At 43.6% G+C, this 24,070-nt stretch overlaps 1 protein-coding gene across 2 annotated transcripts in view; it reads right to left on the minus strand.

Annotated features, from left to right (window-relative positions):
• Positions 1-16,483: 16,483 nt before the first annotated feature.
• The window catches only part of LOC105568406 (ras-related and estrogen-regulated growth inhibitor-like), a 58,822-nt gene continuing 51,235 nt past the window's right edge, over positions 16,484-24,070 (minus strand). For both annotated transcript variants that reach the window (XM_012024058.1, XM_012024057.1), the window contains exon 6: positions 16,484-17,627. In XM_012024058.1, coding sequence (XP_011879448.1) covers positions 17,369-17,627 — 259 coding nt within the window. In that variant the 3' untranslated portion in view covers positions 16,484-17,368. The remainder of the gene's footprint in view (positions 17,628-24,070) is intronic.

Genomic DNA, 24,070 nt, shown 5'->3' on the forward strand with positions numbered 1-24,070 from the left:
GAGAAAAAAGTAAAGACCGTAAAAGCGCGCGCGTTAGCGCGCGCTATGTGTGCTAGTTATGATATAAATAAATGATTTATATCAAACCAGTGAACTCTATACTATACTAGAATACTCAAATGGTAGAAGATGGACAGAGTAAGACGAACAAGTGAGCACCATCTGCATCTCTTTCTACAATAGTTCTGATCAATGATGTTCTATCTCACTATTTGTATCTCACTTATATAAAGTAAGATAGAAAATCGTTGGCCAATAGAAAGAGATGCAGGTGGTGTCCGTCTCACTCTGTCCATCTTCTTAACATGGCAGTAGGCATTTCAGTATAGTACAGAGTTTACTGTATTAAACATATTATAATTTTTGGGTGCAAAAATCAATGGGAATCCCCAAAATATAAAAATCGCCGAATCTAAGAATGCGACGATATCAACATGTTTTGCGGTTGCTTGTGTCGTTGGGCTTCTGTACGAGATGCACAGTCAGTAAATTCATGCAGGATGCTGGATGGAATTTAAATGACTGCGGAGATAATGGTCGTGATAATTATCGCCGCAAAAATCTGTCGACACCGCGTTTCCATTTTGACAGCGACGGTTTCTCACAGGGAAGATTGATAACCCAACTGTGCACAGTAGTATCTCACTTATCAGCGACACTCTTATCTTGGTTCTTATTCACGATCGTAACGCTTGCATTCATATGAGCTTAATAACAGCGTACTTTTTCCGAATCCTTACTCGACGTTAATTAACACCGGACATGAGATTCCTAAAGATCAAACCGCAACACGCCGCCATTTTTGCGTGGTAGCAAGCTAGTAAAACCACGGTACGCTCGCCGGACACTCGTGCCAGGCGATCCTTGTAAGGGACGAGCCATCCTTAACGATTTTAATTAACTCCGTTAGTCGGCGAGTGCCTCGCGTACGCAAATGCAATGGTCGGCTGCTTTACCGTTAGAGGATTGATAGGGAGAAGATGCGGTCACCCACGTTCGTGTCCGAGGAAGCAGGACAAATCCACGGAAAAATCGGCATGCAGGTCGCGAGAAACGGTTCTCTTCAAAACCGCGATTCTAACCGATATGTAACCAGTGTGGCTGAAATCAGTGATGAGTAATCTTTCATCTTCTATAAACTCGATGCAAATGATTATCAAGATCTAACTTATCGTTAAAAAATACATATATATCGGAATACACACACATTTCGATGTTTAAAATTTCACTTTACCCTCAGCGTGCGTGCGAGAAAAGTATAACGAACATTGAAAAAAAAAATGGAAATCGACTCATTCTTGGATTCTTCGTTCTCGTGGATTCATAAATTTATGTATCGACGAGAAAGAGTTGAAGGGTCGATGATGTTTTCCACTTCATATATGTTCGTCGAAGCGATCGCGGAGCGAAATAACAGCAGCCTGCGCAACTTAATTATTCCTACCGTGTACGTTTCTCTTATAAACAAATTATACGCTTCCCGGGAGTCCCAATGGAAGGTGTACTAGAGGGTTAAAAGTAGGCCGGGTATGATATAACGTTAATTATAGGTGATGACATAGAAAGAACTTCAGGCGAGCTGACAACGTTGATGCTGCTGTTCCTGATGATGATGATGATGATGATGATGATAATGATGACGTTCGGGACGGGTGTCGATGATAATGGCGAGCGAGCGAGCAGCGCATCGTTCCGGATTGCCGGGCGTGTAACGTGAGTGAGTGGGTCGCCGGGCACAACGGCGTGTCGCGATAATGTGTTTCTGGGTCACTCACCGCCCGTGTATGCGCAGGATAACAATCGGGATATTGCCGAAACTAAATAGCTGTTACTTCGTAACAAATGGGCGGAAAGTGAATTAAACGCCACTCTGTGGATGAAACCCTGTCAGTCTCCCTTTTACATTGCGGCACGACGTAAAGGGGATATTATATTTATGAACTTGTAGGAAATACAAAAAGTCGAAGGCACGGCTGGTCGCATGTCTCGGTAATATATGTTCACAAAATCGCGACATGGGTGGTCATATTCATAAAAGGAATTTATCTGAAATTCCTCGAAGGTACAGTTACAGTTATTAATGTTAGAAAGTGTATTGAACAGTTTTCAGAAGCGCCTCGATTATTGTGCAAGTTCGAATGGTCATCATTTCGAGAATGTTATACCATTGAGTTACGTAACTAGTCGAATTGGACCTTTCTCCTAATATTGATTTCTACAAATTCATATATGTACACTTTCCTCACACACTGCACCGACAATAAGCACGGGTTTCTTTTCCTATGACATAATATTTAATTCTCAGTATTTAATCTTCTATAATGCAGTATTTCAGTCTGTCCGTTTCCATTCAGTTTCAACTTATGTCACCTTGCGCACTGTAGTGTAGTCGATTGTGTCTCACGTGAATACGCGGCGTGCGCCTATCGCGGTTTCACGCGACGCGAGAGTCGGTGAGTAACCCTTCCGTGTGCGACGTACGTTTCAGCAGATTTAGCTGGAAAGCGACGAGCGTTATTTTTATAAACGACACAGGGGGTACTTCACGTTCCAGTTCGTGCGATTCCTATTACGTAGACCTCTTTGAGAAACACGATTCTCCTCTCAATGAGAATGCCAGAGAAATGACAGTTTATTTCGGACGAACGTAAGCAAAGGGAATATAGGCAGAAAACTTTCCGCAAGCTGAATGAGGCGAAAAGAGCTCCCTGTTCCTTAATTAATTTTAAATGGATGCCAATAGCAGCCTGTATCAGTGATAAATTCTCGATTAGATTAGTAATGAGAGGCGCGCGAAGACTATCCGCGGTAATATTTAGCAAAAGGGGAATTGGGATAAGCGACGAGAAGTTGCATTAAACCGCTCCGAAAACAGGTTTACACCCGAAGAGGATCGCGCTCTGCATGTGCAACTGAACTGGAAAGAAAACCTGTATTATGAGGTTCCGCCGCACGATCGCGAATGGTTACATATAATTCCGGAATTCTCGCGATTATATATACTAGGCCAGGCACGGCGATCTGGGAAATGAACGAGCAGAGGGAGTTCGCGCTGGGACAGTTCCGGAGCGCACGCGTCTTCGATCGCTCGGGCTCTCTTTTTTTCCCTCCTCGATTATTCGGCCGACAGTCTGTACCCGTGGATCCGTTCAAGACGTACCGATAGATCCATTTAAACATTTTAAACCGTTAGAATCCAGTTGGAGAACGACTTCTCGCCGTTCACTCTTTTCTATAGCTACATTATATTCTGCCTCGCGACGTAGTATCGTGTCATCGTTCAGCAGAGCTAATTACCTAACGGAATGATTCTACCATTATGTGGCCTCCTGTAAAGAGACCGAATGTTGATATCCGAAAGTCTCCACGCAGTTCTAATCTCGGTCAGTCATTCTCTCGCCCAAGATTTTTAGATCACAACGGCACTGAGCAAAATAGGGTTCTTCAACTTTCAATGTGAGCAAAATTTAAGTAGATCGAATTTAATACTTAAAGAATTGACCGTTTTAAGAAATGTAAATTAAATTCGAAACTTATTTCTTTCGTGAATCTTGATTACATTTCTTGCAAAGAAAAGATATTAACCGTCGAATCCAGAGATGAAACAATGGCGATCTAAGAATTTAGGTAAACGATGAACGCGGCCGTCCAGACAGGTACAACTTGCCGCGCTTATAAGGACGGTACATCTCTATCTCATCCGTCGGATATAATGGATAGTCTGATCTCTCACGAGTATGTGTATGACCACGGTAACAATATAATCGCGATCCCATGCCGATCTCATAAGGTGGCGCGCTCGCGCGAACGTGTACTGGCTTTTGCAAGAACGGACGTTCTCTTGCGCGCGTACGCGAGAGACAATACGCGGAAATCGCATTAACGCGCGCGCGGCCGCGGGGTAGAAACCGCCACCGCGCGTTACAGCGCGGGACAATAAGATCGGCATCGGCGAAAGGGCGGTGCCGAAAACCTTTTTGCGTGTCCACTCATGCGAGTCGCTCCAGCGCCGGTTTCTCCCTTGCATTATACACGCCCGAACATTCGTTGTTGGTACCGTTCGTCTTAAATTTTCTCTTGTTTCATAATTTTCTCTAGCCCGTTTGTTTCATAATTGTTTTCTCGAATAAATCCGCGTTATATTTTTATTTCAATTTGAATGAGGAAGTGAAACGTACTTTAGTCGAACGGTTTTAGTTTTAAGATCCGTTTTCGAGTCCGAATTAATCCTTACTTAAAAAGTAGATGTATTTTCGATATTTCTTGATATGAAATGTAAAGATTGAAATTTATGTGTTTAAAAAATAGAATTTCTCCAACTATGTACAATTTTTTTAATCGTCCTGGCTCGCTTCGTAATTTCTTTTACATTTTCGTTTTATTTCTATTTATCTTATTTCTCCCAAATCTTTATTTCACATTTATATAATTTTATTTTAATTTAGATATTAAGAATTTACTTTATTTAACATTTAGGATTTTATTCTTGAATTCTCCTAAAAATTATATTTTTACTTAAAACAAACTTAATGTGACATTTCTTATGGTATAAAACATAAAAATCGTTATTGTATGTTGAGAAAAACAAAGATTCACAAATTATGCAAATTACACTATTTTACAGCTTCTATGAGATGTTTTCAAGATACATTACAATACAATTAGCACTGGTCTTTCGAAATAAAGATATCCGGTGCATTCAACAATGCATTTGTTGCGCAATCAACTGTCTACCAAGTGCGCTGAGGTAGGCGGAGCGTCTCCGTCGAGAGAATTTCGACCGTTCGCATTCTTAGATGTCTGACCTGGCAGCATCGAGAGAGAAAACTCTCGATTCGAAACAAGCTTGAAAACCGTTTGATTGAGTATCGCCCGCACCACGCCTAAAACGTCCACTCGCTCGATTCTTATCGTTGTTATACCGTTCCTTGCCTATTTCGGAGGCTGTAATAAAAGCACCCGTTGACCACAATGGAAACGGTACCGTCACGTTACTCCATCATTTCGACATCATTTTTCCCAGCTACACGCGACAAGCCGTAAAAGTACATTTCCTAACTCGCAACGTGGGCGATGCCGACCGATTTTTTTTTTATAATAAATTAGTTTCAGTTCGATCCACGAGACGCGATAAACTGGGGAAAAGAATATGCAGCGAGAAAGAAAGAGTAGAAAATATGTACATTAGTAGCGGCATATAATAAAACAGAAGTTACAAGAAGCAACGTAACCCGCGAGATTTACATCCACGTTTCTTGTTTTTCTTCTTTTAAAAAAGATAATGTCTCATAAGCCGCATTTGCGCGTACAAATCTGAACATTACGTTTCACCTGTACTTTGTGCGCGAGGCTTATGGTCGTTTTTTCGAATCGAGATTTGCCGTAAATGCCCGCGCGAGCAAGAAATTTATAGGATTAGAAAAGCAGGTCGCGCGAGAGGTAAAATTAAACGGTCGACTTTTTCGCTAACGCTCCAATTAACGCCTTTAATCCCACGAGTTGTCGCGACAAGCGAATCATATTTCCGGATTATCGATCGATCCTTTGCGTCACTATTGAATTCGTAAATCTCATGATTAATCGATTTCGATAAACATTCCGACAGTCAAAATTCATAAAAGTGAACTTAAAAAAATAAAAAGAAACCAACGTACACCAAATAATTTACGATGTAAACACATAATTTTTACACTTAAACTCTCACGTATGTACACGCACCGGCATAAATGCTGTCCCTATCCTTGTGAGGTGCACGCACACAACTAGAGTCCCTGAAGTTGTGCGCGTGCACCTCACAAGGATAGGGACAGCATTTATGCCTGTGCGTGTACATACACCGTATCGCCAGTTCTCGCCGTTCCGTACGCGCGAGCAGCTAGAAAAGCGGCGTCGAGCATAAAACGTAATAATCGGGCAGTCACACGTGGGAAAAACCGTGCCGCGCCGGTCGCTCTAACGATGCGAATTTATTTCGCTCGCAATAAATATGCCGGTTGGCCATAAACGCGCGCCTAATTGCGGCTGCGGTCCCGCGCTCGCCTTTTCTCGTTTTGCCACACGAGCGATTTGCATTTCGCCGCGATTATAACCAATCCACCTCGCCCCATTTCGCCCCGGGTCCGAGGTATCACGAGGTGTTCGCATTTTCAATGTTCGCGTTTATCAATAGCGCCTATTATAGTGATAACGTAATCCTGGTGTAAAAAAAAATCATCAGCATGGCGACGTCGCGTACACTCTACGAAATATGGATGTGAATTCTCACTAATAGTGTGAACACCTGAATGGGTGTTCATTTCACACCATTGGTGAGAATTTACATCCACATTTCTTAGAGTGTAGATAATAATTTTTATTCGAGAATCGGAGAATTGGGTTGAACGACTGCTTCTTTCGCGACCGATCAAATCGGTTACATCATCGCCCGCTCGCTGCCTCTTTCTCGTACAAAGCGGCCTTCATTGTAATTACTTGGCGATAATTGATACGTTGAGATAACCGGCGCCATTGGTAATTTCTAAGTTCTCGGTCCGCTGCGCAATTATTTTACGGCCGACGTCGGGAATAAGACATTGCACTTTGGAATCGAACTACGGGAGCTTTTGAGCAAAAACGTTAGAAGATTCATATTCATTGTACTTTCTGTCATAAATGCGTCAAATTGCACGTTCATAACATAGAGCTGAAATCGGACAATAAATTCAGCGGCGGTCGACTAACTCGAATAAAAGTAATTTACAAGCTCAAGGGAAAAATGAAAGCCAGCGTGTGAGTCGTCGACAGTTATCGATCACATTAAGCTCGACGTTTATTTATCCCGATTTAAGACGGTCGTCATTCGACCGCTATTTATCGGCCCCCATTGTTCGTCGTAGAAAGTCCCGACGGCAAGATAATCACTTCTGATTATCACTGGTCCAGAAGCGCACAATCGCGATAATCGTGCATTTCCCGAGAACGTGTGATTCCGCGTACCAAAAAGACCCGCGGTCCTCGCACCCACAGAAAACATTTCCGGATCCAATGCTGTTACACTTGAATGTATCATAAGATAGGGTGGCTATAGCGCCAATCATATTTGTTATAGAGAAAGGAATATTTTAATCTCACAGGAAAAATTCTAAAATCTAGAATAAAATGATGGGGGGGAAATTTATACTAAACGCAAGAATATATAAACTTACATTTATATAAGTTGTCTCTTGTCTCTTGTCTCAATATAGTAAGTAAATCTTTTTCAATTCGATAGAGGAGAATGAGAATTATTCATTTCATTTTGATATTGTCTTAATTTTATACTAAATGAGGTTGTGAGAAATGCGTCAAGAACATTTTTGTCTCGGTAACAGAAATCCTTTCTGAGGGTGCGCGCATCCGCCCGACAAGCCGATCTGCTCCGGACTCAAAGATGCAGGTAGATCGCAAATGGAGGAGTACACCTCTGCATCGATTCGTTACGACACCTTCCTCGGCATCCCTCGAAGCCGATTTGGCTTTAAAGCAGAGGCGTTACTGATGCGTCGGCGCGTTCTGTAGCTACAGCTTTAAATCGTTACAATATTGGATTTCGATATTCTCGATTTGTTAATCCCCAGATTATTACGTCCCGGAATTATACAGCCGCGTGATTATATCTCCCGGCAATTACATCTCGTTGCTGCGTTACACGTTTCGCTTCTCAGTCCCGCGGCTGCCGATACTCTCTCGAGATACGCGCGACTCGCTCCGAGTTGTTCCCATACAAATATAGATCAAGCGGCAGGAAGGCTAACGTGTAAGCGCGAGAGTACGTTTAAGACAACGAGCAGTTGGCGCGGAGTTAGGTGAAAGCACGCCAATCATCTTCGATGAGGAATCTCGGCGTACTCCCTCAGCCATGAACAAACAATGGCGTGGCCAATTACCGGGCAATCAGACCTGCCGTTTCATCTCGCGAATCGCCCGCTCTCTCAGCAGGCATCTGATAAAGCCGCGGCCGCGCGCGATTAAACGGCGGGCTTGGGCGAGCGAGTTTGCGGATAAGCAGCGAGGTGGAGTTTAGGTGAAAGCACACGCAGCTTCCCGGCTGGGAAGCGTCGAGGATGTTAACGTAATCTCCGAGCCGCAAACAAACAGGTCAACCAATTACCGAGTGTAATACGACGATCTACACCGCGCGCGTGGAGCAGGATGCCGCTCGAGCCGTTTCCTGGGCGTCAACGCAACGTTTAGGATTTCGAAATGACAGCGCTGAGGCAATTTAAACGCGTAGATCCTCGGGAGAAATTGGATATGTCTGGAGAGATCATCGAATCATCTCTCTGCATCCTTATGATATGACACGAGACATACTCGGATTGCGCTGTTCAAGTTTAAACGCGTACACGGACAGACTTTTCTCTTAAAATTTAACCTGGAAATCGTGTGATCGTGAGACAACTTGGCATTTTGAAAAATAGTACTGTAGTAAAATGTAAAACTCTCATAAAATTCTTCACAATGCCGTGTTGTCCCACGATATACGATATTTTCAGGATAAATTTTTAAAAGAAACTTCTCTCCGCGTAGATCTTCCAACTATGATGTGCAACGTTGGTTTCTCAAATCATAACTGCTCGATAAGTTTTGTATCTCCAAATTGCTACATTAACGGAACTTCGACGAAGAGTATCCGTCGTCCCAATATATAACATGATATGATTAAATATAATAAAAGGATACCTCAGTGATCGAATTGGTGAGACGCCCGCCTACAGTGTAGGGAAGTCCAGGTTCAAACCCTGGCTGAGGTAATATTTTTCACAATAAATTTCTTGGCCAGATATGGCCAAGAAAATACTGAAGTTGTTAATTACTGCTGGCGACTTGACGAATATTCTTATTAGTTGATAATAAAAAGCTATTGTAACTAACTTTTTATTTACTTGTCTAATATTTTATTTAAATTATGAAATAATATAATTCTCGCGAACGAGAACGGAAGAAAGAAACACGTAAACATCTGATTCTCTTGGAAAGTTAGTTCACCTTCGATGTCTCGAACGTAATAACTGAAAAGCCTCGTGGACAGTCAAGTTTCGCTTGAATGTATAATAAATTGCGACAAATCCCCGCTCGCTCTTTATCATATTCTGAAAAAAAATCCAATTCTTGAGCCTCTCGAGTGAAGGAACGATCGTTGCTATCGATCCAGTCGGAATGATTCGTCTCGAGCAGCAGAAATCGGAGCGAAGGGACGTGTTACACTTATGGTGTGACGTTAATTATCCGCCGGGATGGCATCGCGCGGCGAGAAATTCCAAGGCGGCGCGCGATTAAGCGACGCGCGTTCATCGCGACATTACGGCCGGGTATACCTGTCGCGTATTTATCGCGAGCGCGAGCGATAAGCCTTTTCGATATGCGACGTGGTAACGCCTCACGTTAATTAGAAATATTCGTACCCCTCTCGTTTTTCTGCCCGCTGATTTAGCGCAATATTTATCTCTCGTGTCGCGCAACGCCGCCGTTCTATTAGCGCTCTCCGCTCGCCTGCGTCGCGCCTTTGCATTTTTTTCTTCTCTTCTCGGACTTCTCAAGGGCCATTACCGCGTCTCGCGCCTGAAAAGACACTCTTGCCATGGAATATCTATTTATATTATGTAGCGGAGACCCACTACTATTTACGCTTATCGAGAAGATTATGTCCGGTGCCTTCCAGTGGCAAATATTAACGTCGGTACTCGTCGGGAAAATGGCGAAATAATGAGGCTGTCTTTGATAATCGTAATGGGGATATTTCGCGAATGCGGGATAACTTGGGAAAAAATCTACGAGACTTAATAAACTGCAGCGCCGGTAATTTTAGAAACCGACGGTATAGATATTTCGTCACTTATGAAGAGATATAAGGGAGACGAGTGAATTGCATAATAGTCATGTTACTCTGTCAGTCTCCGCCGTATAATATTAATCATCCTTCAACATGTCATTATTACGCGTGCGAGATAAAATGCTCCAAAGCCGCTTTACGACACACGCCGGCATTGCTTTATGCAACCCGGCGCGTGCAACAAGCGGATCTTAACGCGCGAGTTAACCCTTTGTGTGGCAGACCGTCGAGCCCGGAGAGCGCAAACCTCGTGACCTCTCGGTACTCCTCTCCGTGATCTCTCGGGTCCCTTTTGAGGGATAATCTACTCAAGGGCTAGCCTAGGCAGATCCCTCGATCGAGGCCACGGCGGAGAATCCGGTGTGCGCGCGTATTAAATTTCAAACTCTCGAGGTCAAATGTGCCGCCGCGGCAGGCACTTGGTTCCCTGCCCTCGTCCGAAGGCGGAGGTGCAAGGTGCAGCGCGGGCCGACCTACGACCTTGGCAGTCACGACACCGAGCGAGCATCGTCGACGCGCATAGCGCATGAAACACCGTTTTCCCGCAACGTCGCCGATACGGCGCGTCGCGACGCGACGATCGAGAGTCACAGAAACGGTCTCCCGCATTCGAGAACCGCACGAAACACTGCCGCGAGGGGGAAACCGCTGACCAAAATCTTGTACACGCACCGGCATAAATGCTGTCCCTATCCTTGTGAGGTGCACGCACACAACTACAGGGACTCTAGTTGTGTGCGTGCACCTCACAAGGATAGGGACAGCATTTATGCCGGTGCGTGTACACCAATGCCCACTGATGCCTGGTGGGCATTACTTTATCTTATTATCTTAATTATCTCGTTTTATCTTACTTTATCTTTATAATGCCCCAGCAAGGCCTAATGCCCAAAAAATGCCTAGTAATGCCCAGTAATGCCGCAAATCTGTCCACCACAATGCCCTCAGCGGTTTCCCCCCTCGAACTGCCGCTTCAGATCTAGAGGTTTGCAAACCCTGGGTCATCTTGGAGGGAAAATTCTCCGTGAATTTTTTATCAATAAAGAAAAGAAGATATTTCGTTGCGGTCTATAAACCCATTTTACACAATAATTCACCCGTAAACACTAGTTTTGTCGAACACATATTTAAAGAAATGTCTTACAATGAGACAAATATTTGTTTGCTTCTACAAGGAACTTTTTCTCGAGTCAAGAATTTTACGAGGGAAAAAGATCGCTCGTGAATTTCTTTCGCCGAGGAGTACGTTTCTCAAATGTCTCTCGATAAATCTGGGGGGGGAGTATCCTTTATAAAGATCGATTTACGTAAGGGTTCGCGGAGTCGAAGGCTTACGTAAAAGGGACTGGCGACATTTACCGCGCCGTGAACGGTGGTCATCTAATTCTCGCGTTACCCACGATCGTCCGGGACATGCGCGTAGAACTGGACGGACATTATTCGCGCATAATCCGATACAAATCTCCGATTCCGCATCGATTCCGTAGCTCGAGTAGACGCGCATTTGAGACCAACGGCGCACACTTTAACCTCGATATCTTTCGGCGAAAGCAGCTTATCTCGCGAGGTTCACCGGTATCACCGACACCGGCGAAACAAGAGCCGAACGTCAGCATCCACGGAACGGATTTATTCCCGACGACACGACGGGGAGAGGAGGGTGGGGGGCGATTCCCCCCCGAGTGCAACGCGACGGCTAAGCATCGTTTTCACCGTTGCGAGTCGGATAACACCGCCGGTGGAAACCGTCGCTTTCGCCTTTTGCCGATAGCGAGTCGCGATTCTCTCTCCTGTTTCTCTTTCCTGCCGATTCTCCTCTACCCCCTGCGCCCCGCAGTCCCTCCCTCCAACGTGTTCCTCGATCTCGGAGCCCGCTCCCTGTTATCGCTCCCTGTCGAAAGCCGGCCTCTGGGATCGCGATCGGCAGGTGGCCATTGTCGGCCCCGGCGGGTGCGCTAGCGAGCGTGCGCTCGGATGAATCTGAATTTCTAATTGTCGCCAATGGCGTCATTAATTAAGTGGGAGCCGGGCGAACTGGGACGAAAGCGAGCGAGGCGGGCTGATTAAGGCGATGAAAAGCCGTGCTCGCGCACGACCCGCCGATTTTTCGAGAGTCGGCTCGCTACCGGCAGGCGGTTCCCCGGCACGGCCGCGAGATAAATCCGGGATATCATTATCGGCGATATCGCGCGCCGCGCCGGATTAAATTACGCTCGTTAGCGAGCAATAACGCCACCCACTCGGCTGACACGGTGCACGAGCAACGGAATTCTAATCCAGGTTTTAATTTGGTGCTTTCTTAACGCGCTCTGATCTTATTACTATCAACGCAGTATCGCCTAAGAGTTGCTGAAAAATTGATCGAGATGTAGAAATTTCGATACTCTATTTTTCGGATTAAAGAACTCTGGAAACTGATCCGTGGGACCAATGCAAGATCGGTGAAAGTCCCGATTAATATCGCAACGGTAATTAGCGGGAAGAGGGAAAACAATGCAGTAAGTACAAAAAATTTCGATGGCTCGGTACTTGCAGAACGCAAAGGTCGCCAAGTCGAATTATCAACGCAAGATTAAAACACGGAAAAGTCTCGGGGCCAGAGTCGCATAGAATGGCCAATTATAAAGTTCGCCTTTTTCCTACCAAAGTCCTCAAAAGAGGTCATGTAATATTATACAAATCGTTACGGGGTACATTTATCTAGAATCTGGAATGTAAAGAACGAGAATTGAATACAATAGCAAAACTGCGATGTCTCACTTAGCTTCTTAAACGTAAGAGGATCGGTTTGGTCTCGACTCGTTGCACCGGGAGAGAGTTCCCGGGCTCGGTGCGAGAGAGGTTTCGATTTCCCAGGTGAAATACGCAAATTGGAATTATCCGGGCTCGGGGCGAACCAATATAGTCCTCGAGCGACACGGTCCCCACGCGTCGCGACACCGTCGTGGCGATAAATCGACGGCATCGGAGCATCGTTTTACCTGTACAGCCGGATCGTTTGTCTTCGAGGAAGACGGCAAGAGGATCCTAGACGAGGGGAGTTGGCGGCGGGAGCTCCGGGGGGGGAGGGAGAAACGGATGTAAAGGACGCAAGGTAATATGAGAGGCGCGCGGCCTACAGGGAATTCTCTAGCGCTTAGACTTAGATGACTCGCGACTCGGAAATCTTAAACCCGACCAGGTTTTCAATCCTTGTACCTGCTTATCACCTCGTAATGTCGCTTCACGCCGGCGTGCGCGAAAAGGTCCCGCGTGGTCCTCTCGCTTATGATATACGGACGGTTCAAAGGTCGGTGTAGATCCCTTTCGGATACCGGACAGATATGGTGAACGAAATCGAGCGTGCGTCTCTAAAGTTTCATATAAAACTATTTGGAGACGTGAAGCCTATCACGCAGTAGAAAAGCACAGGCAATAGGAATAGGGAATAACACAGGCAACAGAAATAATTAAATTCCAACTTACCAGAAACCGTGTATCGACGCACAATGGAATATGGAATTGGTAATAGGAACAGAATTTCCGACGCGTTGGATTTCTGTTCCCTATTACCTGTACCCGACCTACCTGACCAATCACAGTTGAGACTAGGACAGGCACGTGGTTTCAAAAAGCAGATGATTGGACAAAACTCTTATTGCCAGCGAATCAATGTGTCTTGGCATTACATAGGTTTCTATTCCTTATTCCTATTGCCTAAGCTTTCCTATTGTGTGATACGCTTTACTATCGTATGGAGAGGAAAAGCGAGACTCTGTTTTTTTTCTTTCCGAATTACATCAAAGTTCACTTTGATTATTTCTGATGTCTTTTGTAACATATTGATAAAACTTCGTAAGAAAAAAACTTTTGCGGAATTCTTAAAATATCGTTAATTAAAATTGATTGAATTCTCAGGTATTTTATATTTCATTGTTACGATTATTTTCTTAAAGATGTACTCTTTTCCTCCTTTCCTAATTTTCTTATACTTTCCTATTTTTCTCAATTTAGTTGACTCAACTGAATTTCTTGTTTGGATATGAGCTAACAAATCTTTCAGTTGACACAACAAAATTTAGTTGGAAAATTTGGTTAGTCGTAACATTTGACTTCTTTTCAGCAGCATATTTTTCGTTTTATACAACCAAATTACATGTTCGGTCAACAAAATGATTCAATCAAATTATTTCGTTTCATTCAACAAAATGGGTCTCTCAGTGTAAAGACTACTTTTATGAAAGTTTTTAAAGATTAGATTACAAGCGCGAATTAACACATATTATGTTTCACTTTTACGGTTATAAATTATTACTGCTCTACAGTGGTTTAGCTTGTAACATTGTCATTAGAATTTATCTCTCTTAGATAAGATTTTTATCGCGAAAAATTTAGGATTCTTATTTCTCGCGAGATACTCGACCCTTGATTTCCGCTGTGCTGTCGCGCTGCTCACGAGCTGCCCCTTTTCTTTTTGCATTTTTCCGTCGAGGCGCGAGCGATCGTGCCGTCATTGCGAGGGAATGCATACATCGGGGCCCCCGGGGGGAGCTGTATTTTATTTCTGTATTTCGCGACCCGACAGAGACGGGCGGAGCACGTGCTGCACCCGAAACCTTGGCCCGAATCGCTAGTTATTCGGTCGAGTTCGCTTAACGAAATTCGCTAAATTCGCTCGCGAGACCGACTTTTCGCGAAATCTATGACCGTGACGCCTCTCGAGGCCTCGTGGTTGACTCACGGAAAACAATGCGGTAACAAGCTAATTTCAAATCTCTAGCTTAACATCCAGTAAATTTCAAACATACTAAAAAATACTGACTCAGAGATTTAAAAAAAAGACAGAGCCGCCATGATATGTCATTTTACATAAAACATATAATTGCATTTGTAAGAATAAAATCTCCTGGGTTGACTCACCATGGTTGACCACTGATGATTTGATGACATGGACAGGAAACGGGCGGTGGAGTAGGACGGCGGAGTTGATCTTGCCAGGGTTTAACAAAAGACGCTCCTTTATTATTATCCTCTCTCGATAACAAGTGACTAGCACTTCGAATACAGTGATCGACATCTGCCTGGAATCGAATTACGCACTCTCTCACTCACACACATACGCATACATACATTTCAGAGGGACGCTAATTTCAAGTGGAATGTATCGTGAAAAAGAGAGCCGCCAGCTTCGCCGAACCATTCCTGGCTCGGGGAAGCCGGCTTTGAAAGCCTTGTCTTACGATCTTTTTTAGACACTGACGCGCTGAAGAGGGATCGTGCAATTTACCGCTCGTTAACTATCCATTTTCTTAAACGTAATGTAAATAGAGTCGTTCCTCTTTCTTCGTCAACACTCGCGTCAAAAAAGCACGTCAGCTGCCGGCAAAAAAGTATAACGGTCCTTAACACTGTCCGGAAGGCACTCTGAAAGTGTTTACAAACTACGAACCTCAAAAGTCGATCGTAGTCTCTATGCTAGAAAAAAAAACGACGGCTTACAAAACATCGCGCGCGATTGAAGAGCTTAGCAAGAAGGCAAACAACCAACACTTTCTACGATAGAGTACACGATAATCAACCCGTCATCTGACGGACGCGACACGGCATCCATTCACAAACGATCGTAATAGCTTTTTAACCCGTTAATAGCCGTTCCTTTATCGTTTATTCCGATCTCGCAAAAAAAATCGGAATGCAAATTGCGATAAAATGACCGGCTGAAAGATCCTCAATGAGATTCATATCTGTATTGTTTCGTACTCCTTTCCGGCGATCATAACGCATTCTTGACCGTCAGATGGAATAAACAAATCACAGATAATAATCTTTAACTGTAAACATCCGCACTCACTATTCTTTTCTCTCGTATCCAAATCTTAATGATTATTCAAGTCTCTGAGACTCTCCGCAGAGTATAAGTGAACGTGTGCGCTATTTACACTTAGGCTACTTTCTTTAGGAACATTAAAGTCATCGAATCAATCACGCCTGGTGATGAGGATGTTAAAGTCGCTCTCGACGAGAGCGCTCGCAAACATCTCTTTCGGATACAACTGAGACGATAGGCAGAAAATCGAATCGAATCGCGACCTCCCCTCCCCCCTTTCCACCACTTGGTGGAAATATCGAAATTTGAAAGACTCACGGGTTTCGTTCGGGAGTATCGAATGGAAAACAATATACAAACCCTAAACAGTATAAAACATTTAGTTCTTGCGAAATAATACACGTATTTAATTTTGAAATCATAATTATGGGGATGTTGGAGTGATTCTGCACTTTTGGCACCTTTTGCTCCTAGAACTGTCAATTCGTGAAAACATTTGTGTAATATACAAATTGTGTGACTTTTGGGTACGAACCGACAGTATCCCGCTATTCAGATTAAGTGAAAGAACAGCGTGGTATCATTAAAATTAAGTTTAGGAGCTTAACAGGAATTCTATTCACTCGAATAAGTTATAGGTTACCTAACCTATAACCTATAACTTATTGGTTCTCTGATTTAGTCCGAATAGTGGAATACTTTCGGTTTGTGTACAAAAGCTACATAATTTGTATATTACATAATTGTTTTCAGGTGCCAAAGTACAGAATCACTCCAGCATCCCCTTAAGAAACACCTGAAAAAGAAAATAGTGTAAAAACGAGTGAAAAAATTATATATGAATATTCTTGGAAAAATTTTGATTTATAAATATCACGGAAAAAAATAACACAAGACAGCTTATGGTTTCCTATACACTGTTTAGGGTTAATCTCTTAAAAGACCGAGTGATATGCAAGTATTGTATGTATCCCAAATTATAAAAGTTACACTCGCGGAACCGATTGCGGAGCGATTCGCAACCGTAAGATCATTCACGATAAACGGTTCTAAAGACTACGTCATTCAGGAACAACTTGCCAGTCACTTGTAATCACTGTGAAATTATTGCAATATTTAAAAAAAGTACCTTTGCATCGTGCGTATCGCAAACGATCTCTGATCGTCGACGCGCTTCTCTCCCGCCACTGCAAGTGCGATCACACGCAAACACCATGTAAATATTCTTCTTCGGCACACGAAACAGTTTTCTTTTCAAAAAATAAGTGTCGCCCTCCACGACTGAAACTTTTTCGGAGTCTGGATCTTTCGGCTGCCAGATGTTGAAAAGAGCCCTTAAACATTTCGCACGACGGACTTCCAGGGAGTGTTGTTCCTTGGACCGTGCGTGTCCTCAAAGCCAGAAAATCAGTCTTATGTCCTCGGAGTTTAGGTCCTCTAACATGCTTCAGGACCGAGTTTGACTGCCTTGGAGATTGATTGGCAAATGCATTTCTCTTCAAGGTTCTTGAAAGAAAGGACGCTGGCAAGACCGAGAACGGTCTTCTGATCCCGATGATGGCGGCCTTTTTTCAGGAAGGCACAAGGGAAATTCTACATCCTTGGCTCGGACCTCGTCAGCGATTGGAGTAGACGTTGCTGCTGAGGACGACGATGTCGGTTCTCCTGCCTGGCTCATCTCGTCCTCCGAGGAGGAGGGCGCATAGAAGGCGTCATATGCTCAACGACGGCCTCTTCTTACGATCCTTGGTGGTGTTCTTGCCGAAGATTGTCCCGAGGACTCTCGAGACCGAGTGCACGCCCAGCTTCCTGCGGATCGGCAACGCTCGCAGAAGCTGGACCGACCTCGCCTCCCGCAGGAGCGCCTGGAAGGCCAACGCCGCTCCCGCGGGACTCTCCGCGGCGCTCACCTCGTAAAACTGACATCCGTGCGCCAGTGACAGCTGCTGGCCCTCATCCACGCACACTTCTCTGCAACAGAAACGTTTATCGATTCCTCTTTAACGATCCCTTTGACGAGTGCGCGCTTCCAAGATTCGAAACGTCAAGAACAAATACTTTGGAGCCTACTGTTAATATTGCGTATTGTGACTCCAAGTATTCGCTTGGTATATTTAAAAGTCCTACACTTAAATCCCCCAAACTTCTATTTAACAATGGATTTCGGTTTATATAAATGTTATTATTGTTAAAAATAAAAAATTGCCAGCCTCGAAACTAAGTTTTCGCCAGAAATGGCGGATTTTCATCTCGTATACTGACTTTGGCACGTGATTTCGTGAAAATAACGAAAATTTGAAGAGCTTGTAGTTTCGCAACTTCGAAATCGTAAAACACTAGGATTTACGGTCCCCCTGCTTTATAACTCTCTTTATAATTCGAGACTCGGGACACGCTGGTTGGTTAAGAGGATCGTCATTTCGCATGATTCACAGGGAGTGGTTTATGTCGCGGAACACTCGAATCATGTGTTGAAACATCGATCGGGAGCAGCGGAAATGCGGACCGGATGCTGCGGGCGTTCGCAGATTTATACCGCCGGCGGACGTTGGCGCTCTCCAAGTCAATGGAATCGTCCAAGGCTGGAATTAAATCCTCGCGAAACGACGGAACATACCGGACGGACGACGGATGCTATGAGTTTGGCAAACACCAGACGCGCGTGGAGAGAGGTGATTGAACGGCGACCGTAAAGACCATACATTTATGAGAGGAAGCGGAGTCACTGGAATTTCGCCAGGATGAAGCCGCCAGGCGCCGCAGGATATTTACGATGTTAGGGTTAATAAGAGCTTTGTTAACTCTTGTATATTTCTGTACGTCTATAACGCACGCTATGTCGCGTTTATTATAACACATGGGACATAATTTTATTCAAAATAGAGGGCGGAACGAATTTACAGAAATATTCGTGAGATTATTTAATTTTTAAAACGAGGCTCTATAAACTTGTATGCGAGAAATTGGCAAGTTTAACGTTTCATTAGTTTCCAAAGTTTTAAAATATCTGATTAAGGTAGTTATTTCGTAAAATCATTTATGTGAAAATTGTTTCAAATTATTAGAGTTCATTCTTTACATTAATACGTGCAAAATAAGACTAATTAAATTAAACATGACCGTCTCAAAGTCACGAAATATTACGTGTAAAACACGTTAAAAATATTATTACACGTAAAATATTATTACACATATTATTATGTGTTAAAATATTAATATTTGCGTTTGCAAACGCAAATTATGGCACTTTTTTTTAAGCTTAACGGTGAGTGAGATTCGTGTATGAGAAACAAATATGTTATAAAGTAAAGTAGAACGAATAACTGGGAAAAATCAAAATTATTGGCCGTTCCGTTTCAACAATATAAACAGTTAAAATTGAAAAATGGGAAAAATGATGTAGTAGACATGAGTGTAGTGTAAGAGATGTGACCACAGTGTCTCAAACTATAATCTTTCGAATCTATTTTATATTATGTATTAATCGTAAGTGTATTCTTTAGAGCAATATTGCATAAAAATATATCGTTGTAATAATTGAGTGCTGGTTCCTGTCTGGAAGAAACTTTTGAGCATTACCATCGCGAAGCAACTACCTTAATCAATGTTTCCCACATTTTTACAGCATTAATTCTTCGAATCGACTTTCGAGTAATTTGACGATCGACACGCCGGCCTGGTAGGCTGCATTTTAATTAGGACAAAAAGACGCGGTCCGAAATATTCGGGATCCTCGGGACACGCTCGAAACGAAGGCGGGTGAGCGAGGGGAGGGGAGGAAATCCCTGTATTTCCAGAGAGCGCGCCTCTGCGTGTGGGGCAGAGGGGCTCCGATATTTATGAAGACAATTAAATTCGCAGGAATACACGATCCTCGCGGGGCGCGCGTCGAGAAGAGGGCACACGTGGGAGGGCGAGCGATTAGACGCGATCGTGCACAAGCCGACGTGCCACGCTCGCGGCCGTTAATATCTCCCCTGTTCCCTTTTATATTTTATACGCGAGGCGATTCCCCCCCGCGCCGTTGTTTACGAGCGGCGGGTGTTGGTTTCTGTCGTTCCCGCGCTCTTTCTCAATTCGCAGTAGACGGACCAAATATTTACGATGAGTATTCCGAGACAAGGAGCGCGTCAATACGCTCAATCGGATGATACACCGTAAAAATGGTGCACAATGGATACGTGAAAGGACGACGAAGATTCGCGGAGGAGAAAGGAAGCTGCAATTGCAAATCAAAAGATCTTGAGATATCAATGACGGAAATTATTCAAATTGACACGCGAGAGTTTCAACGTCCAAAACTTAGACAGAAAGGGAGTTTACATCCCAAAGTAGTTTAAAGATAAAAAAAAACAGAGCTTGAGAAATGGACTTTAATCGAAACGGAAGTAGCTCTTCCCGAGCCAGTTTGTTTTGTCGCGCCTCGCTGCGAGGGATTGTCGGTCGCGATACTTCGAGATAAGCGTTATCGATGCGCAATATTCGCGACTGAAAGATGCGACAGCTCTCCGGCTGCATCTAAAGCGGCGAAAACTCGTTCTCGGGAGAGTGGTCTCACCAGCCCTGCAGCGGGCTTCGCTCTAATCTTTATGAACTCCATTAAGACGACGAGCGCGGCTACTGGATAGGAGAGACCGCGAAGCGGTTCCCTTGGATCGATCCTTCCCCGAGTTTCATCTTCGCACATCTTTTAAGAGATTGAAAATTTATTTTCGCGAACACTTAAAGTTACTTATTTACTTAGAACTGTTCATTTTTAAAAAAAAGTTAAGTCATTTCATTCAAGCGTTTCTCCCATAAATTCTTCGTTTCAAAATTAAATCCTCGATTTAGGACTTTAAACATTTCGGCAGTCTTCGAGCTAGACAAATTTTAAACTCTTACGCTACGAGACTCTACAATCTTATGACTTATTTATTAAAAGCAATAATGTAAATAAGGAGGCCAAGTTTAACGAGCTATTCGGTTGACAATTTTAATATAGATATATTTCGCTATAATTACAATTAAAGATAGTGGATAGCGAACGCGTTTCTGTACACAGTGTAATTATAGTGAAATATATCTATATTAAAAAATAGTCAACCAAATAGCTCGTTAAACTTGGCCTCCTTATTTACATTATTGTTTTTGTCACCTATAATACGAGCGGTATCTTTTTAAATTATTTATTCTTCAAAAAATCAAATCATTAGTATTTTCAAATTCTCTCATGAATGCTTCCAAAGATTTCGGTTGCTTGAAATTTGACAAATTTTACTGCATCCTAAAGTAAACATATTTCACATTCTTGAACTATATAACTTTTAAGATATTACAACGAATAATGTACACAGGCTTCATTTTATTTCGTAGTCCCGCATGTAAAGTAGTGTCACGGGCGATAAGATAAATTTAAAATTGATCATTTTCCCCGCATACGACACGCGAGGAGAAGCGCGCGCTGTAATTTATGACCCGGGGATCGATGGATCTCTCGAATAATTCCGGTTTAATTAAATTTCTCGACGATAATCGTGACAGTTACGAAGAGCGTGTATCTCTTACATGCCATCAAAATGCCAGTTACGTAAATCGAATTGCTCTTTTCCCGCCAGTGCCGCAATCGCCGTCGCGGATCGACGGCCAATCGCTCGCTTGCAACACCCGTCAGGCCTGTGACATTTTATTTGTGTGACATTTTTCGCATTCGCCCGTGGCGATCGAGGCACCCCGCCGTCTTTCCCCTTTGTTAACTCCCCGCGAAATTCCCAGCGAATGCACGACACCTTATTTAACTTCGATCACACTCGTATAATCGGCTTGTAAAACTCGCTCGACCTCCGCCTCGTCATCCTTGGCTGTTCTAAAGGTGACTCCGAGGTTGAAAGGCTGAAATGTCGAGAGTAAGTCTCTCCGTCGAATTCTATTGTGCCTGTCTCGATCCGTTTGCCCCCCCCCCCTCTTTTTATCATTTACGTTTATATTTAGCGTTTTAGGCTGCGATACACTTGATGCTGCAAATTCTTCGGAGCATTCTTTTTCTTTTTGATAAAGAAAAAAAGAGAAGAATGCTCCGAAGCATCAAGTGGACCACAGCCTTAGGGCATCGGGGAGATTCCGCCTCTAAAATTATCAGATTCACGTGACCGTTCTTTCACTTTGAAATACCACTCTTTTGCAATCTTTGCAACGACAAATTTTTCAAGTCTCGAATCCTTCGAGATCTTAGATCGACAGATTCTCGAGTGAAACAATATAAATTGCCAAGCCAAGCCTTAAATGTATACATATTCAGCATCGGTAATTACACGTTGGAACAACTCCTATTTTAAAGGAGATAAAGCACGAGCGACTTCGAATTCCTTCGTGAATGGAGTCCCGGCACGGATGCGTATACTTTTTCGAGACATCCTGCATAGTAGCGTCGAGAGCGTATGTAATTGCGGCGCCGTCGTCGTTACTAGATCATCGGTGAGATTTCTCCCGGTATGCAAAGCCCCATAAAGGCGACGTAAGGAAGAGAAGGTGGCTCGTAAGGCGAGAAAAGGAGCGTGTCTTCGTTAACGACGATCCGCATTCCTGCGGGAATCGCGCGGGAAATTCCTCTGCGCCCGATGAAGAAGGGATACCGAGTGAGGTCCTGTTCACCTACGTGTTTCTTCCGCGACTACAACGGTCGAGGCGCGATCTCCGCGATGCGAGCGACGTGACAAGCGATAATGAAGACGATTCATTAACGGAAAGAGCTAAAACGAGAATTATCTTCGACTATCGATCGTACGAAAGGAAAAAAAAGTTAAATTTCTTCAAAAGATATCTTACCAATTAATCTTGAACAAAATTTTATACCGACACTCTTGATTAATATTTAGACGATTCTGTAAAATTCTGTGTTAACATGATATTAAATCTTAAATATTTCACTTTTCATATTTTACTATTGCAAAAGGTAAATTTTATTTCTGGGGAAGATAAAAAATGACATTTAATTTGTAGTCAATTAACCCTTTGAAACATACATTTTTGCATCCGCCATTTTGGGTCGGCCATTTTGAATTCTGAAAATCTGACATCAGATTTGTAATGTGCAACCCGGAAAATCCCTTTGTACAAAGTTTTCAAGAAATAATCTTAAAAAACTTGGTCAGTAATAAATTCCGAAAAAATTGCCGTTTTTTCATATTTGCTCATTTATAAAACTTACAATAAATATTAAAGACTGCTCAACTTTTTTATGTTCTTTTATTGCTAAGATACCCAAAAATGCACAAAATCCGACCTAAATGCGTTAACTATTAAATATTAAATGGCCAAAAAGTAAAGAAGTTGAGGTGGTAACGTGAGTTACTATGATTCAAAGGGTTAAACTAAGATTTCAAGGGACTCGAACCTACGAGGGGAGCTTCTTTCGCATTCGGCGGCTTGAAGGAAAATCATCGATCCGTGAATTCTCGGCACGATAAGTTCACGAAGTGCGCGTTTCGAGGAACTCGAATATTCACACGCGCATCACTGTCCTGTTAATTTTACCAGCAGCGGACACGTGAGAAGCCGATCCAGCAAGGCTAATGAGCCACCACTCTTTATTCAAGTTACAAGCAAAAACGGCGGGCGCGCGTACTTGTATTTCCTAGCTTTCTCTCGCCCGAATCACGCAACGCCGATGATGCACTTTGAGCGATTGGTTGCATAAAATGCGACGAGATGTATTGGCGCTCAAGAAACCGCACGCAAGCCACGCCCGTTTACATCGCGCGTCTTTTATCGAACAAGCAATATTTTTCCACGACTTTTCGCTCGGCACATTGCTACATGAAAAGTCACGTTACGCATCGAAGAAATTGCTTTATAGAAGCCGATCGCGTCGCTAATGACCACTAACTAGCTGCAAGATTAGTTTGCTAAATTACATTCAGCGATAAGAAAGACTGATACGTCTCGTAAATCTTACGGTAGACATTTTTTCATTCTCGAATTCTTAAAATCTCCCCGGAGATTTAAATTACCGATACTAAATCTTGAGAAGCCTTGTATCCGCAAAAATCTTTCTAACGTGATACAAAGTCGATTTATACAACAACTTAATGTCTTCGCGTTTCCCCGTTTTCTACGATCAGCAAGCTCCTCGGTGCGACATCCATTTCTCCGCATACTTGTACGTCGAACCGCCGGATCCCCCGACGGCAACACGTGAAACGTGACACGTGGGCATCTAGCGCAGACCGCGGTGTCGGTATCGGATGCCGCCGATTCGAGAGGCACCCGGTAGTGGTCATGTAGTTCGTCGCTCGTCTAGAAACCGTTCACGCGATATTTTGCCACGCCAGATCTGTTTACCTGTCCAAGTCGCTTGACCGACTTGGATGAGTCGCTCGCCAGAGTTGACGTGCCGGTCGGCCGATTAACTTACTCCGTCATCGTGTGGCCGATCG

This window comes from Vollenhovia emeryi, unplaced genomic scaffold, assembly GCF_000949405.1.
Source record: "Vollenhovia emeryi isolate VEMERY1.0 unplaced genomic scaffold, V.emery_V1.0 DF939129.1, whole genome shotgun sequence".
NCBI lineage: Eukaryota > Metazoa > Arthropoda > Insecta > Hymenoptera > Formicidae > Vollenhovia > Vollenhovia emeryi.